The sequence below is a fragment of the Vanessa atalanta genome, chromosome 28 (genome assembly GCF_905147765.1).
Source record: "Vanessa atalanta chromosome 28, ilVanAtal1.2, whole genome shotgun sequence".
In the NCBI taxonomy this organism is placed as follows: domain Eukaryota; kingdom Metazoa; phylum Arthropoda; class Insecta; order Lepidoptera; family Nymphalidae; genus Vanessa; species Vanessa atalanta.
In genome coordinates, this window is record NC_061898.1 from 5,514,879 (window position 1) to 5,534,912 (window position 20,034).

At 34.9% G+C, this 20,034-nt stretch overlaps 1 protein-coding gene across 2 annotated transcripts in view; it reads left to right on the forward strand.

The window, feature by feature from the left end:
* LOC125074687 (protein slit) overlaps positions 1 to 20,034 on the forward strand; it is a 146,838-nt gene that overhangs the window by 53,320 nt on the left and 73,484 nt on the right. For both annotated transcript variants that reach the window (XM_047686071.1, XM_047686072.1), the window contains exon 2: positions 13,431 to 13,608. In XM_047686071.1, the coding sequence (XP_047542027.1) occupies positions 13,457 to 13,608 (152 nt within the window). In that variant the 5' untranslated portion in view covers positions 13,431 to 13,456. The remainder of the gene's footprint in view (positions 1 to 13,430; positions 13,609 to 20,034) is intronic.

The window sequence follows — 20,034 nt, forward strand, 5'->3', positions numbered from 1 at the left end:
CTGTCTGTAATATTAAAATAACCGCGTTTTACTAAATGCATATGTATGTATACACGGTACATATACCTAAATGATTTTTTTTACAATTTTTGTCTGTCTGTCTGTCTGTCTGTTTGTTTCGGCTAATCTGACGGGACTTTCACTGGCAGATAGCTGAAGTAATAAGGAGTAACATAGGCTACTTTTATTTTAGAATTATATGTAAAATAATAATAAAGTCACGCTTTTTTATTAAATTCAAACACGCACGAAGTCGCGGGCACAGCTAGTCTTCAAACAAATATGTTTTTTATTTCTGACATCTACACAAAACCACGATGAATTAATACCTAACCTATACCTAAATCTTCCTTATAAACAACTCCGTCCATTGGTGAAAATCGTATAAAAATAATTCGATAGGTATTGAATTCATTGCGTTCAAACAGAAAGACAAACGCAATGGAGAGATTTCTATTGAACGTGTAGTTAAGAGAATAATGCGTAAATTAACATCCTGTATAAACCCAAGAGCCGTGGTTCGATCGTATTGGAGAGACATCAGAACCGCACTCGGTGCCTGAGAAGGGTCAAAATTCAATTTCTGATACTCGCCACTACGCCCGCTGACGCTATCACCTGAAAACCATTTGCGCAAACATACAAAATAAACTATCAAATAAATCAAGTTATTGTTTTTTTTTGACTACCACCGCCCATGGACATCTGCAACACCGGGGGGCTTGCAGGTGCGTTGCCGGCCTTGTTCTTGAAGGTTCCCAAGTCGTATCGGTTCGGAAAAACCGCCGGCGAAAGCTGGTTCCACAGAGTGGTTGGACGAGGCGAAAATATCTTAAAAATCGCGCGCGTTGTGGATTTTCGGACATCTGTCATCATCATCCATCTATCATATGTCATCCGGTGCGGGTGAAACTTAGAATTTCGTATTAGCTGAGGAAAACACTCCTGTTTCGTTTCCATTTAATCCTCAATGACGTTGAGTCTTCTTGGGTAGTTTTCAGATTCCAATTCCGAGCCGATAACTTTTTGTCGAAATTATTTTCGATTTTACTTTATATCAAAGGGAACTGACATACAAATATACTCCGTATATCGAGCGCAGTTAATTAAGCTGCCTTTTTAATTACCGGAAGTGGAGACGCCCTCGATATACGCAGCCATGATGATGACATCTGCAAAATATCTGAGTTTCCAATTGATAACGAACGCTTAAGGAACTTGGAAGGTTTGAAAAGGGGAAAACAACTGCCATTCTACTTGGTGGCAGGGCTATGTGCCAGCCCATCTGTGTGGCACCATCTAGTGCTTAGGATTGCTATGTTTTGGTTTGAATTTTGAGTGTACCAGTGTTTAAGCACAAGGGATATCGCATTTCAGTTCCCAAGGCTTATGGCGAGTTGGTGAAGTAATGAACCTTTAAAAAATCTTCAAGCGCCAATGCTTATGGGCAGTGGTAACCATCAGGTGACCAAACCTATCTCACTGTAAAAAAATATCATCAGATACGACAGTCAAAAGACTAATCAGACGATAGGGAAAATTGACGTAAACCGTAACGGCAAACCCTGCCTGCCCTTTCAGCTCCTATAAAGTTATCGTTATATTTAAATTTTTTTGGACTCCAACCTCCAAAGCAGATTTGGGTAAATCTGCTGAACAGACTCATGAATTTGTTTAATGACTTTTCATTAAACGATATTGGCATAGTTCATAATAATAAAATTAATTTTGTAAAACATTCCAAAGATCTCATAGTTCGAGCTTTTTTATAAGTAACTAGCGACCCGCACCGGCTTCGCACGGGTGCAATAATGATAAAAATTAAAAAGTAAAGGATAAAAATTGTTATTGTGGGTTATACCTAAGAGATAGACATATACCACCCGAACTTTTTTGTAGACTTATTGAAGTTGTACAATACTGTAGTACATTATTTTGATCTATCTCGTACGATTCAGCCAGCGTTTGGTTGTGTAAGCGTAAAAATATTGTTTATTTACGACATCACTTCAGAAACCCTTAAAATTATCAGTGTTAGTAGACTATATTGTGCATGTATTATACATATAAACCTTCCTCTCGAATCAATCTATCTATTAAAAAAAACCGCATCAAAATCCGTTGTGTAGTTTTAAAGATCTAAGCATACATAGGGACAGACAGCGGTAAGCGACTTTGTTTTATACTATGTAAGGATACTTTTAAGTGTTTTTATTTTTCTAATTAAATTCTATATAGGTTAGTTTGAAGGTCAATGTTGTTTACGCCTTTAAAGACGTATCACTTCGGATGTTACCTTAGTTAAGTTTAAGTGTTCAATGATAAGTTGATTGTGTATTTGTTTTAGTAAATAAATAGATATTTATTAATTGCTGTTGCAAACAAGTGATCCGGTAACCATAGCAACCAGGAATTGCCGGGTGAGGGGGGAAACTTGATACCAGTCCCGGGACTGGCTAAAGTCGGTTAGAATGGGCCCTATAAATAAGATATACTGTACAAGAATATAATTTGCGCTTGTCATGTAAATGTTTTAAGGGTTGATAAAACTTTGAAGCGCTGCTGTTGATATAATGACTAGTTGGAGCCCGTGGTCTCGCTCGCATTTTAGGGGTTGGTCATGAGATGTTACGCGTTAACAAGTAGCCTGTATCCTTCCTTGGAGTTCAAGCTTGCTTCACAGGCGGACAGACAGACATACTAAATCCTTCTCCGAAACGTGTTGCATCTTCTGGATTAAGTTTTATACCGCGCATAATGCAAAACTATCAGCGAATCGCATCACTACATGGTATAAAACAAAGACGCTTCCCGGTGTCTGTCTGTCCCTATGTCTGCTTAGATCTTTAAAACTACGCAACAGATTTTGATGCAGTTTTTTTTAATAGATTAAGTGATTCAAGATGAATGTCGTATTATGTATTTATAATACATGCATGAAACAGTAGATAAACACCAATAGTTTTAGAGGCTTCTATTTTGATTTCGAAAATAAACACATTTTCTTGCGCTTACATTGCAAACGCTAGCTGAACCCTACGATATAGATCAAACGATGTACTACAGTATAGTACAGCTGAAAAAGGTCTACAAAAAACTCCTGAACGGTATATGTCTATCTCTTAGGGATAACCCACAATAAACACCTTTTATCCTTTACTTTTTAGGAAAAATAATGGCTTATTTACGAAGCGATTTTAAGCGACACAGCATAAATCCGTATCCAATTAACCTTAAATACATTGCGCATTTAATATAGATCAATACGGCCCTTTACAGCGTGTAATTTGAATGAATATTTTCGAAGATATTACAGATTTGAAAGGCACATAAAGGGACATAGCGGTTTGTATTGTCTTATGAAAAATCTCCGAACGTTGTCGTAAGACATTCTGTAGTATATTTATTTAGTATCAGCATTATATCCTTCATTAGTTGAATATATGTATGTATGTAAATCTAAGTTTATATCTATTGCTTTCTGAACATTCCTAAAACCGTCCTCATAGCTTCGCTTCTCAGGTCTGGCTCCGGCCGATCCAAGTTCAGGAGCTCGTTATCGATCATCGCATGTCACTTATCTCGTTAGATAGCTTGATAGCGGATGATTTATTACGAGTGTAAGCGTACGGGATGTTTTGTAACGTGCTGGGATTACGTGTTGATGTTAAATTTTAAATTTTTTGATTATTTTTATGGATTTGGTATGTATCTATTGTGGTGAAGCTTCGTGCTGAATATCACCCGCTCATCAGATAATCTATATATCAAAATAGATGAGTGGGTGGTGCCTACCCAGATGAACTTGCACAAAGCCCTACCACCAAGTTAACTCAATCGTTGTTAATTTTCATTGTATGTTATTTAGGTTAGGTTTAAATAATTTATTATCAACAAAGACATACATTGTCACTTATGTGTTAACAATAAATTAAAGTAATGTTCACTTGAAGTTTATCGTCGTAGCCATTATACATAATTATATACATAATATGTATGTATAACTGTATGTACGTATACAAAACAAAATTTACTAGCAACATTTTTTTTTAGCATTAGCAGCCCGTAAATGTCCCATTGCTGGGATAAAGGCCTCCTCTCCCTTTGAGGAGAAGGTTTGGAGCATATTCCACCACGCTGCTCCAATGCGGGTTGGCGGAATACACATGTGGCAGAATTTCGTTGAAATTGACACATGCAGGTTTCCTCACGATGTTTTCCTTCACCGCCGAGCACGAGATGAATTATAAACACAAATTAAGCACATGAAATTTCAGTGGTGCCTGCCTGGGTTTGAACCCGAAATCATCGGTTAAGATGCACGCGTTCTAACCACTGGGCCATCTCGACTCTTACTAGCAACAAACAAAACAAAAATCAAGTATAATTTATATGTTTAACTTTGTCCCACCTCATATACTCAAATTAAATTTAATTGTTTTATAATAAATTAGATCTAGTTATTAATAATCTGATAATTGTTTTTTAAATGTATGATAATGAGTCAACATTTTACTTAGTTATTTAATACATTGTATATAGCGAGAGAAACTACGTTCCATCTTTTTGTCATATAAATTATTCCGGACGCTACATACGCTAATACCTAAATAAGTTTAGTACGTATATACATCATGTACAGTGGAACACACAAGTGGTTTACAATTAAATGAATGCAGCGGGCAAGCGAAGACTATTGTTGCTGGATACAGTTGCGTTGAAAAGTGATTAGCTGATAATTACGACTGGTTTGCTGTTTCGGCTTTAAAGAGTTTCTTCTTTAAGCAGCATTTGCAATTATAATAAATAGATCAACGCTGAAGAAAGAAATGCTGTGACATGCTCACCCGAAAAAGCTTCCTTTTGGCAAAACATGGACTAACTAAAAACGTCGTGTATATAAATTTACTTATCGCAATTTAATTTGGAGTCGGCGCAGCATGTCTTCTTCTTCCATACTTCTCTGTCAGATCATCTCACAAATAACATTCTTTCTAACCATATCGTTTTTCACACAATCCATCCATCGTTTCTTTGGTCGTCCCTTCCTCTATATGCATCCAAATCCATGCTCGAGACCTTCCTCACAACACGGTCCTCACTCCGCATAACATGCCTATACCATGACAGCCGGCTTTCAGATAGCTTCTCGGTTACCGGTGCCACTTTCAAACTTCCTCTTATGTACATTCCTTACTTGCAGTCAAATGTATGTATGCGTTTTGTTTGCAAAATAATTAGCCTTCAAAAAATATAAACGCTACCGAAAGTCACTATTCCAGGGACGAAGTCGTGGGGCACAGCCAGTATACTATATGTACATATATAAAAGCAAAATACCGCTCACTGATTAATCAAGAAATTTCAGAAAATATAACACCTACAAAGTTTAGAGTTTGCAGACATCCGCTAAGAACGGATTTTATGAAAATCTACCTATACCTACCTATTCTAGCCGATTTGCTAATAGCTCAGCTATTACGCACTACAAACAGTTCTAAATCAATATATCTCTATCTAACTTATCCAATTTAGGTATACTAACAATAAATGACAACCTCCGTGGTCGAGTAGTGTGCACGCCGTTTCATGGGTACGCCACTCGGAGGTCCCGGCCGAGTCGATGGAGAAAAAGTTCATTAGTTTTCTATGTTGTCTTGGGTCTGGGTGGTTGTGGTACCGTCGTTACTTCTGATTTTCAATTACACAAGTGCTTTAGCTACTTACATTGGCATCAGAGTAATGTATGTGATGTTGTCCGATATTTATTATTATTTATTATATTTAATCCAATTATGTCAACCTACCCGACATATTAGTAAATAACATCACTACATACTATAAAACAAAGTCGCTTACCGCTGTCTGTCCCTGTGTATGCTTAGATCTTTAGAATTACACAACGGATTTTGATGCGGTTTTTTTTAATAGATAGATTGATTCCAGAGGAAGGTTTATACGTATGCTTGCTCAATATAATAGAGAAACAATGATAATTTTAGAGGTTTCTAAATTGATGTCGTAAATCAATATTTTATTTTGCGTTTACATAGCAAATGCTGGCTGAACCCTATGAGATAGATCAAAATAATGTACTACAGTATTGTACACCTTAAAAAGGTCTTCAAAAACGTCCGCGATGGTATATGTCTATCTCTTAGGGATAACCCACAATAACTATCTTTTATCCTTTACTTTTTACGAGATATAATGTCTTATTATTATTATCTTAATTCCCTCGATAGTATATGTTAACATACGTATTGGTTCATCGCGACAGTACACCCAACAGTCGCGCGTGTTGTCCGTCCGTATCACTTAGTGACCCTTCGTCATTGCCTCGCCAATTTGTGTCAAGCCATTGCGAACGACATATAACATATAATCTACAATATATGTTTGTACATTACGTATTAAATTTAAAAGGTAATTTGTTACATAGTATAATTTTGGAGATATATGTTACACGAGGAAATTAATTATAGAAGCGAAATCAGTTTAGTAGTATATTCGTAACAAACAAACAAACTCTTTATAATATCAAAATAGACATAGTTTGGTCGAGCCCTCGTGACCTAGTTAAACGTTCTTAAAATTAAGACTGCAGGTTCAAACCATAATATAATGAGTGCAAGATTAAAACGTTTTAGACACGGCGAATGAATTCAAAGAACATTCATCAATCAAAACCATTCATTATTTTTATTTTTAAACATCAAAAGAACTCGAGTGAATCGATTCAATGGGGTCAAATTTATTAGGAATGAAAGCGCCTAAATATATATATAATTACTGAAACCCTTAGACCTTGGAGTAGTAGATGAAGTGACGTTAAAATCTTCATGAAAAGTATAACTCCTCGCCTTATTGCCTCCACTGGTGACATTAGGTTCATTATTCGCTCAAAGGATCGAAATTTCAATTCAATGGGGATTTTTTTTTATGTTATGGGTTGGAGGACGAGCATATGAGTTACCTAATGGTAAGTGGTCACCACTGCCCATAGACAATGGCTGTAAGAAATATTAACGAATCCTTACATCGCCAATGCTCCACCAACCTTGGGAACTAACATGTTATGTCCTCTGTGCCTGTTATTACACTGGCTCACCCTTCAAACCGCAACACAACAATAGTGAGTACTGTTGTTTGTCGGTAGAATAGCTGTTGAATGTGTGGTACCTACCCATAGGGCTTGCACAAAGCCCTACCACCAAGTACGCTGTTTTTTATTTACAAAGTTCCGAAGACAGCTTCGTCATGTAGCTTCACGAACCCATAACGAATATCATAGACTATATTCAAGCTCTCGACCAATACCGGGTAAATTCGATGACGTATATATTTTTTTATATAAAAACGAAACATTAAACTCACTTTTGAATCCATAATATTCATTTAATATGTTATTAAAATAAATTCTGGTGAGTAAGTCTATTCTAATCATAAGTTATTAAAAAAAAAAAGTTATATTAAAATCGAAATATCAAATAATACTTTTGAATATTTCACAGATAAATAATAAGGAATAAATCACACACATCTAAATCATCATCTTTTGACAGTTAATACGACGCCATTTTGTTTGACCGCAAAAAGGCGGGAATCAATTATAAGTTTACTTCGCAATTAAAAACATGTGATTATTTACATATATATAAAACTTTAACGGAGTCTTGTCTGTCCGTGTATTATTTAAATCGATTAATCTTGGTCATTGTTGCACAGATTATAGAAAAATACCAATCACTTTTTTTTTTGGCTCGTGAACAAGACATTTGTAGATAAGGTCGAAATCAAAAAATCAAAATCAATCACATTTATATAAACACGTATTTTCAATCCCAATTTCCATTATTTTATCACTTTGATATAATCAGTAAAATCAGTGATAATCATTGTATGTGCACAAGAAGTAAGGATAAGCTTAGAACGCCAAGTTTCCGACTCCGTAAAATCAATAATCATTCTTGGGGCAAGGTATCCATCCGCTTCTATAATAAAAATCCGAAGACATTAATTAAAGTCAATTGTAAAAAAACATCGGTAAAGAAGGCATATTATTCGATTCAAGAGTATATTGATGATAAAAAAGCGTGGAGTTAATACTCGTTGACTTCCAGGCAGGAGACATAACATACATATATAATTATATTTAACTAACATGGCTGTATTTTTAGATATTGAAAAAGAGTAACTACTGAGTTTCTTGCCGGTTCTTCTCGGTAGAATCTACATTCCGAACCGGTGGTAGCTTTACTTTAAATAGTTTGTTAAATGACGATTCAAAAGTGCTTGTAAAATATTTAGATTTTTTTCGATTTTGATTGATTGTTTATTTATATTTTGTCTAGATAGACCGAAATCGTAGAACGTGCCAAATAAAATGGGGCCAACTTTTAAAGTATTATAGCCACGCATACTTGCAAAGTATTTAGTATTAAGTGTAGCTGTCACACACCAAGACAATGAAGTGGGCTCGTTTTTTTTTTATTTAGTTATTTTGTAGCGTGACACTATCTATATATAGTATACAATACAAACCAAATAAAACAACATACATGTGATTATTACGTAATTTAATGATTTATTGTGATAAAATATTGCCTATTAAACATCCAAGATTTCAACTCTCTCAGTCTTGGAAGGTCTATTATATATTCTACTGCCAAACAGTAATACCTAGTATTGTTTCAAACGGTGAGTCAGTGTAACTACAGGCATAAGGAACATATAATTTCCAAGGCACATTGACATATGGGATATTTCTTGCAGTTTCAATGTCTATGAGCAGCGAAGGTTTAATATATTAATAAATCTAACAGATAGTATTTTCTTAGTTATTTATTTAAATAATATACGACACCTCGTGGTGTGAATTAAAAAAAAATACGACCTCCTTTGTCCTAAAACAAAGATACCTTTGAATATTTTCGACAAATAAAAAAAAAAAACAGTAGCTTTCGCCAATGACCCACAAACTGTATTGTGACGGACAAAAAGACTTCCGAGAACAGTTGTAGGTAATTGAAACGTCAGATTAACTTGACGTAACAACGTTTTTTTTTTTTTTTAACAAAGCACCAAGCAAAGAAATGATTTGGTTTTTTTTTATTTCGTTCAATTAAAATTTTCTATTTAAGTTTCCATTTTTTGTATATTCATTAAAATAAAATACATGGATTAGTTTATTCTGTTCTATTTATAAATATAAATATGTATATTAAAAAAAAAAAAAAATTTTCTTCAATTTTACCCAAACAACCAAACTTTAAACTATTATTATTATTATGTTTAAAGATCAATATTTTTCATTGATATGAAGTTATTAAAATAGTTGGATATTCATTGTTGCTTTTATTCTGTCTTTATAGTGTAACTACAAAATAATACCAACCTAAACCTAATTAGAACGTGTAGCCATATATTATTTTATTAAAAACACAACTATATTATTTAATTTAAAACCTACCAAAAAAATAATAATGTAAAGACTCCTTTCGAAACCTAACCCTATTTGACAGTTATAAATTATCTGTGACGCTGCCACAAAGGTGTTGAATTCAAATATCGGACAATGGCATTTGACAGCTGAATGGTTTTAAATGCGGCACGGAAACCTGAGTTTTTGCTTTTTTTTTAAATGCAGTGATTTATACCATCCAAGTTAAATTAACTGGTAATGGGGTTGTAATGCAATTAGAGTGAGTGCTTAATGAGTGTAAAATTAGTGTGGGAATTATTGGGCGCGGAGTGTTTAAAGATTTATTGAGTTTGGTTTTTTTATTTGTTTACCGTATGGGAAATTTGTTAATTTATTTTCATAGGCAGTAATTATATTTAAATACATATATATGACGCAATTATATGTTATTTGAATAATAAGAATTCTTCCTCTATTCAATATGGAAGCATTTTTACTGATTGGTTGTTAAATTTAACACTACGACCTACGGTTCGGAAAAAAAAAATCGGCGAATCAAATTCAGCAGGCTTTGCCAATTAGTGATAGTTTACATATCTATACATATAATAAAATCGGAGTGTCTGTTTGTAATATTTAAATAACCCATTTTTACTAAATGCATATGTATACACGGTACATATACCTAAATAACATTATTTACATTTTTTGTCTGTCTGTCTGTTTGTTCCGGCTAATCTCTGGAACAGCTGAACCGATTTCGGCGGGACTTTCACTGGCAGATAGCGAATCTAATAAGAAGTAACTTAGGATGTCTTATCTTTACATAGTATAAAACAAAGTCGCTTTCTCTGTCCCTATGTCCCTTTGTATGCTTAAATCTTTAAAACTACGCAATGGATTTTGATGCGGTTTTTTTAAATAGATAGAGTGATTCGAGAGGAAGGTTTTTGTATATAATACATAGACAATATAGTTAAGTAACACTGATAATTTTAAAAGTTTCTAATGTGATGTCGTAAATTTATACATTTTTTGCGCTTACATTGCAAACGCTGGCTGAACCCTACGAGATAGATCAAAATAATGTACATCAGTATTGTACACCTTAAAACGGTCTTCAAAAAAGTCCGCGATGGTATATGTCTATCTCTTAGGGATTACCCACATTGCACCCGTGCGAAGCCGGGGCGGGTCGCTAGTTTTAGAATTATATGTAAAATAATAATAAAGTCACGCTTTTTTAATGAAATCGCGGGCACAGCTAGTAGTTAATAATGTCGTAGCTTCGAGTGTACATGGATGTCTCAATAATCAGCTGCAATATAACGTATTCTTAAACCCAATAACCCCATAAATTAATCAGTCCCCATTAAGGTCAAGTGAGGTCATCATTGAATTTGTATTATGGGTTCAGTACCCGGGCGAGGCAATTGTGTTTATTTGAAACTGAGATTATGTCGGTCTTATGCGTTTATTATGTGTATATATTTATTGCTGTTACACTGGCTCACCATTCGAACTGAAACACAATACTTGTGCGTGTTGTCAGATGGGTGTAATGTTAATGTTGTCATTCCTTTATATTAATTAATTGTTATTTTTACGCAATCTAATAATAGATGGCGTTAGTAGTACACTGCATCGCGCTATCGTTTGGATGTTTTAATGTCATAAGTATTTTCTATGTCCTCGAAAACTATTCAGGATATCGATAGTTTAGGTTAAATGAAATGGATTTTGCAAAACTATCGATAGTATCAATAGTATTGCTCATGGGAAGCTATCGATAGTCTATCGATAGTATTGTCACGTGTCAAGTATCGCTAACACCTTAACTATCGATAGTCTATCGATAGTGGACTACTTATATGCAACGCTACTACGTACATACCGGGGTCTCTTTAGCTGGTATAACTCTTTTTTTAGAAAAATAAGTAAAAAAAAAATGAATTCTAATTTGAATTACGCATTCCATCGCTCCATCGACTGTTATATATGTTATATTTTCTGTTTCCCATCACTAGCAACTGTTCAAGCTAACTTGAACAGGGTATAGTTTCAAAATGGCGTATCACCATAAGTCGTTTGTCAAAATTTCAAGAGATCAATGTGATACCAAATAGATTCTTACAGAATCACTGTGCACCTCTAAAATTCAATAATTGTGAACAGTGCCATATTTATTAGTGGTGGTACCACAGACCACCTCACAATAAAGAATGTTGATGTTAATTATTAACGGAAAAAGAATTACTTCATCATACTTATAAATTTCATTACCTTTATTTATCGAATTAAAAATGATAAAACTTTGTCATGTTCAACAGGCGACCACTTACACCACACAGGTGGTATATCCCTTATCTATACGAGTAATAAAACTAACAGTATCGTATCTAGAATTTATTATTTATTCGAAAACATTTTTATGGTTTAAGTCGATCGAGATTTTAAAGTATTCCTTATCCTGGTTTAAAAAATTTTTGTGACATTTTCAATCATTATCAAAATTAGGACGACTTAATTATTTTTAGTGGATTTTAAAAACTACTAATAAAATTTACTTATTTGAAAAAGAACACGCGGATTTCAAGTATTCTCTTTGAGTGCAATGTCGGAAACTCGATCGATCTCATTGGTTTTTTTCCAAAATCATCAAAGTCAAAATCAAAATCAAAATATACTTTATTCAAGTAGGCTTTTACAAGGACTTTTGAATCGTCATTTAACAAACTATTTAAAGTAAAGCTACCACCGGTTCGGAATGTAGATTCTACCGAGAAGAACCGACAAGAAACTCAGTAGTTACTCTTTTTCGACATCTAAAAATACAGTCATGATAGTTAAATACAATTATATATGTATGTTATATCTCCTGCCTGGAAGTCAACGAGCATTAACTCCACGCTTTTTTATCATCAATATAATCTTGTATCGAATAATATGCCTTCTTTACCGATGTATTTTTTACAATAGACTTGAATCTATCAAACGGCAAAGTTAAAAATGTCTGCGGAATTTTTAATAAGACTGCATCTTTCATGCCGGCTTAGAGATTAATTTCTTAAGTATATTTTCAAACAAAATAAATGACATGTCCAAAAACATCGATAGAAAAGCGTGGACTTAGTATCTGTTGATTTCCAGACAGGATATATGTACATATAGCAATTTAGTTATTTTGACATACTCTTATGTAATTAGAATGGTAGAAATTAGTTTCTAGCCGGTTTTGGGTAGAATCTAATTTCCGAACCGGTGTCTAAAAAATATTTTGTTTTTTTTTTTTTGTTTATCAAATGAAATTAATTTCAAAATGAAAATGGAAAGTATAGTTTATATTTGTAGTGTCATCGCTACAAATATAAATCATTAAAGTCGAAACTATTAAAGACTCCATTTCCGTTCGACATAGTGGATGTACTCGTTATGATAAAAAGCACGAACATCGCTGATAAGACAGACACACACTTAGGGCTATCGCTCGGTAATGCATCTGGCCGTAATGATTTACAGTCATTTTTTTATATATATCTTTATTGCGAGATAGTAACGAACTTCAAGTAAACTCTTGCGAGCGCTTTGATTTCAGTTTACAAGATATTTTTAAATGACTAGCTATCCGGCCCGGCTTCGTACGAATCTATATATGATTCTTTGAGTCGTCGCTCCGAGCTCTTGGGTTCAACCCCAGGGCAATACCCCCAGCAAAATATACTCTGGGTTTTCTATCGAAATATACTCAGGAACAGCAGAGTCTGGAATTCTCTCATCTACTATACATATAATAAAATTGGAGTGTCTGTTCGTAAAAGTAACCACTTTATACTAAAAACATGTGTATGTATACACGATATACATCCAACTTTTGTCTGTCTGTCTGTTTGTTCCGGCTAATCTCTGGAACGGCTATCATAATATAAATCAACAAACACTACGATTCTTTTGAGTAATAAGTGTCTTAAACCGGATTGAAATTTAACAAATACAATTCTTGTTTTAGATGACTTAACTGCAGCACAAACAGTCATGCGGCGCGCAATTCTGCTGCTACTAGCGGTGCTGCTCGCTGCTGCTGCCGCGTGCCCCTGGGCGTGCTCCTGCCGACCGAATGCCGCTGACTGCGCGCACAGAGCGCTGCTGCACGCGCCACGGAGACTGCCGATAGACGCGCAGCGACTGTAAGTTTTAATTTTGTTCATCCATATTGCTGACAATATTCTTGTATATGTTTGACGACCTCCGTGGTCGAGTAGTGTGTACACCGGTTTTCATGGGTACGCCACTCCGAGGTCCCGGGCTCCCGGCCGAGTCGATGTAGAAAACACAACTACTTACATTGGGATCAGAGTAATGTATGTGATGTTGTCCAATATTTCTTATTTATTTATTTATTATTATTATTTATATAAAAGTGATTGTTGAACTGCCATCAATGACCACTTGGTTATTAGTGGTCACCACCGTCTACTTCTACTTCCACTAGTGGATCAACTTCGTTTTTATTCAAAAGATTTTTTTGGTATTTCGAATCCCATGACAGGTTTTATTTCGATTTCATTGTAAACTGCAAGTAACTCGTCTACATTTGGCGCCGAAATGATAAAACTTTTACAAAATGATTTTTTAATATCAAATAGTATAAATTAGTTCAGTTAGAACTGGAGTTTGTCGATAACAATTTACTTTAATTTAGTTTACGTTTTTACATTTTCTTTTTCTTATACAAACCGACCAGTAACTTTATTCGCTCTCTAAAATTAATTCTTTTGTTAAATAGTAATAATTTAGTAAATTGCAATCATGAAACCTCTTTAATTTTCTGCACATACGGCTGGAGCTCTTCGAAAGACCGTAACTATTTATGTGCAGCTATCGCCCCATAATCAAAACAATTACGCTGTTAATATATAAGATTTACGTTGTTAAAAATATTTACACCACTACACCACCAACCCTCGTAACAAGATTCTATATTCCTTGTGCCTGTAGTTACACTGGCTTGTTCGATTTTAAAACCGGAACAGGATGTACAATAAGCGATTTTAAGGTACCTACTTAGACGGGCGTGCACGAATCCCTACCACCAAATAGGTGTGTTATGTGCGTCATGTATATCCAACCCGAATTAGAGCACCATACCTCAAAAGTCGTAACCCAGCTGTGGACATTTCATAAAGAGTTACTTTTTTTAGACAAAATATGAAAAACAATTTCGTCCGATAACCGACGTCGAATATAACATCCAAGGGTTGAACAATATGCAATTTGCCATTTGATGGGAAAGAAGCCGCTTCCCTTAAACTAGGGGGTAGTTTTCCATTCCGACGTGGTCGCGTTTATAGGATATTAGTAAGGTATAGGGGAGATACAGAGTATCTACGTACAGAATGTACTGTAAAGTTATTTAATATTTTTTTTGTAACATGTGGTATCCTGGTGGCCAAATCCGCCCAATGGTAGGTGGTAACTACTGTCCAGAGACATTGGCGCCGTCACCATTACTCAAAATACCAATGCGCCACCCACCTTCGGGAACTGTTATGTACCTCATATCTGTAATAGTAATTTCCAGTTTCCAGTGAAAGTGTTATTTTTTCAGTAGAATTCAAATGACCTCAGCATTTTTTAATTATTTACTAATTAGTTGGTAATTTGTAATTCTCTTGTCTTTTGTAATTTTCATTTTTATTATGTATTATTATTGTTAGTATATTTTTTCCCCCTTTTTGTATAACATAGTAGAAAAAAAGTTGTGTTAGGTGAATAGATAAAAACTGTCCTTTTCCATGCCGTGATAACTTTTAATTGAAACAACACTCAGCTATAAATGAAATTACCTTTATTTTAAAACCTATAAATGGTGTATGTTTTGTAAGTTGTCCTTAATAAAAAAAATATTAGTATTAAACAAATGCTTTAAAATTAAATCAAGTAGGATCATAAAAGTAGTTTTTAATCGTCAAGAGCTGAGATGGCCCAGTGGTTAGAACGCGTGCATCTTAACCGATGATTTCGGGTTCACACCCAGGCTCACCACTGAATTTTCATGTGCTTAATTTGTGTTTATAATTCATCTCGTGCTCGGCGGTGAAGGAAAACATTGCGAGAAAACCTGCATGTGTCTAATTTCAACGAGATTCTGCCACATGTGTATTCCGCCAACCCGCATTGGAGCAACGTGGTGGAATGCTGCAAACCTTCTCCTCAAAGGGAGAGGAGGCCTTAAGCCCAGCAGTGGGAAAATTTACAGGCAGCTAATGCTTAATCGTCATGTTACAGTTGAATTAAATGTAAAGCCACCGGTTCGGAAATTAGTTCACCGAAAAGAAACTCGATAATTGAAACTTCTCTTTTAAATTTTTGAACAAATATTTGGTGGATTTTCTGATACCGTGTTTACCGGTGGGGTAACAACCTTCCTTAGGCCGTTACCACCTATTATTCTACAGACGAATATCATTTTAGTGACTGTGATCCGGTTAAAGGTTACGAAAAACAACATCATAGTTCCCATAAAATTAACGTCACATTTAAACTAAATATATTATTATTAATTTTCATGATTGTAAAGAATGGTTAATATGGTCGATAAGATTTCTTTAATTTCTTAAACCTTTTCTTTCATAATAACCTTCTCCTGATAACAAACAAAAATATTTTCTTCCAGTCGTTCACGCGTGATGCGATTCATTATGATATTTATTAAATAAAAACTAATACGTATAAAAGATAAAAAACCATCTCTGTTATAATTACTCTGGGCGTCTCATACTCAATGTTCAATAAAGTAGGGGCGAGTTCACTATACAATAAAGTACTGTCGCGCACAGAAGCGCTACAATATTGTGTTTGGAAACCTTTAAATAATATTTGGAATTTTGTATGAAAATCTTATTGATGATAAAAGTACTCGTTTTAGTGTTTAATTCCTATTAAGGACTATACAGGGATTATAAATATAGATAAACTAGCTGAGCCTGCGGCTTTACTCGCGCTTATATTTATACAACACAAACTTCCAGCGCCCGTTTTACCCCCTTAGTTGTGGAGTTTCGTTAAATCCGTTCTCAGTTATCTATAAGGAACCATATAAGGAACCTACTTGCCAAATTCAAGTTTGTATGTGATATAGTTTCTAAGAATTCATGATTTATCAGTGAGTGGTATTTCGCTTATAATCTATGTATATATATATATAGATTATCTGTAGGTATAATAATAATTACACATGAAAAGTCATGTATGTGAAAAACGAAACGTATTCATCATGACGTAAGCATTTAGATAAATTTTATGGTTCATAATTATCTCATAGTACTGAGGATTGCCTTGGACATTGGTGTAGATCGATAGCCCATAAAAATCTCTGTAAGGATGAGGCGAGTGAACTTCTGTTGGCGTACACACTTATGTCCTGTATAGTTGACCAGGCTTTACAAAATGGTCGCCTTAGTCGATATCAGTGACGAGGAGTGAAGCGCGTGTAGATCCCCTTACCCTTTGCCCAGCGGTGGGAAACGTACATTATGATACCTTAACGTAAAACCTCAATGCGATCAAATATCCCTTCTCTCTATATGTTGCAAGTTTTTTAATTAACATAAATATTTATGTCCAAGCTTACATTAAAGCTATTAATTCGAACAACACTAAACGTCATTTGCGTAATTAATTCAAGCAATTAATGTGTAATTACTCGTTTAATTTGTCGAAAGAAATTATTGATCATTATTTTGACATATTAAGATTAATGGCGGCCTGATTCTATTTATAAATCACATAAAAGTTTTGTTTATCTGTGCATTAATGTTGTCAGTATAGACGCTATAGATAAAGGAGTATGTTTGTAACTTCGTTACGATGAAACTACTGAACCGATTTCAAATTAAATTACCCTAGAACTTCGATAAGATATTTGGGGAAGGGAGATGTTTAGTTTGAAGTAGACGGATTTTCGCGGGGCGTATAATCTATCCAAACTAATATTATTAATACCAAAGTATGTTTGTTCATCTGTTATTATTTTACGTCTTAACTACTTGAGTTGTCAGGGGTACCTTACATCTGCCCTCCCTTCTGGGTAGTATTTGATAACTAAAATATACACAAATAAAATAAAAACGCGCCGTGTCTGCTGTTGGATATACTCAGGTGCTATGATGATACACTGTGTATGTGTTTATTAAAATAACAGATTGTAAATGGCGCACTGAGGACTACTCTCCCGTTGATGAGAAGGTTTGGAGCTTATTCCACCACGCTGCTGCATTGCAGCTTGGTGGATACACATGTGGCGGAATTTCCGTCACCTCCGAGATCTAGATTAATTCATAACACAAATCGATCACATAGTACAGTGGTGCTGGGTTTGAACCTGAAATCATCGGTTAAGATGCACGCGTTTATACCTCTGATCCATCACAGCTTATATTGGCTCATGTTTATATTTACAATAAAATTTATAAATAACAATTTAAACACTTTTGTAGTTAACTGTATCCAATATAAACCTCTAGTACACCACAGGGCGTTTCTGCTACAATGTGTTATTGTCTTTTTGTATGTATGTCTGTATGTTTCGTTTTAACTGTTACTTATCGTCCTTGCTTCGCTTAGCGATATCATAACCTAAGTCATAAACTTACTAGGGTTATGACAATTTAAAACATTAAAAAAAAATTAAACGCAAAATCCTAAGTTCAATAAAGTTGTCAACTTAAACTTTTTCGGTTTTAATTTTGATTGGTGTTTCAAGAATAGTTATTCTGAGTCACGCTCAAATTTCATGCTCCAAATTGACGTTTGAATATTAACGGCGTCTCGAATAGTTGAAATGAGCTGTTTGTTTTTTGACTGATTGGTGCGACCTGATGCTAAGTAGAAACCACTTTGACACCAATCTTAGGAGAGTTATGTCCCTTGTGAATGTAGTTACCCTGGCTCACTTTTGTTTATTATATGAGTTATCGAGTGAAGACCGCGAGACCGCGCGACCTAAGCGAGAGCTTAGGACAGCTCAGTGGCCATTGAGAGCCCTTTGTCCAACTGTATTGACAGAGGTTAATGACTGTTTTGATATTTTATAGAATATAAAATTACACCAAAAATAACTAACTTCAAATTATTCTCTTAGAAATTAGAAAAAATCAAGGACATAAATCCCCGTATGTATTCAACATTAGTGGGGGGGGGGTGTATTTTCTTTAAATTTTAATTGGACCTAAAGAGAACTTATCATTTATATATACATTACTTATATGGAAGTCCACAGTTTTTTATCATCTTCATAGTATTATAAATGTAATTCTATGTCTGTCTGTCTGTTACTCTTTCACGGCCCGGATTCAATGAGCCCAATAAACGTCTGAACCGAATTTGACGAAATTTGTCACGAAGCAAGCTTACTACAGGGATGGTCAAAGTCATAGGTAAGGGCTACTATTATGCTTAAAATCTAACAACCCATAAAACGAAAACGGAGGCGAAACCGCAGGCGACAACTAGTCATCTATATAAACAATTAGTCACCTATTTTGCACTCTGTATTGTTGTGTTCCAGTTTGAAGGGTGAGTGAGCCAGTGTAACTACAGGCACAAGGGACATAACATCTTAGTTCCCGAGGTGGATGGCGCATTGGTGATGTAAGGAATGGTTAATATTTCTGACAGCGCCATTGTCTATGGGCGGTACCACTTACCATCAGGTGACCGATTTGCTCGTCTGCCTACCGATATCATAAACCAAACCAAACCTAAAAATTATGTGAATGTCCCGGCTGTTACCGAACGTATAGACAAGATATGTATTATTAGTAAATAGTTCTTGACACGGACAATATTTGAACAGAGGCCCTAACATATTCATGAACACGATTCAAATATATTTGCAATGTGACAAAACTTAAGACCGACTTAGTTTTATTTGCATTTGTGAAACGGTTTTCATGTGCCCCAATGGCTTATACGGCTGGAAATAATAAAGTCCTGGGTTCTCTGTAAATTAATACGTGAAGCTTTGTAGCCATTTTTTTTAGCGAAAACGAACGGACGTCGCGTGCATCTTAACCGATGATTGTGGCTTCAAGCACCAATTAATTTTCATGTGCTTATTTTGGGTTTATAATACATCTCGTGCTCGGCGGTGAAGGAAAACATCGTGAGGAAAGCATTTGTCTAATTTCAAAGAAATTTTGACACACGTGTATTCCACCAATCCGCATTTGAGCAGCGTGGTGGAATATGCTCCATACCTTCTCCTCAAAGGGAGGTCTTAGCCCAGCAGTGATAAATTTACAGGCTGCTAATATAATGTAATGAACTCAATATAATGTCATACGCATTTTCTCATGTCTTTCATGTCTAACGCCTGACGCGCAACCCTACACAAAACCGCGCGTCACAACTAGCGTTTCATCAGTACATAATGAAGTATATAGATCATTTACACCCAATAATATTCGTTTATTGCGTCGCCATTTATATTATTCTATTGGTGTTTTATGACTGACATCAATCATTGATTGTATTCATTAGTTTTATAGCATAATTATCGCCCCCAACTTCGATCACGGCTTAGGGGTTAATAGTCAGGTTTAAAAAAGTAA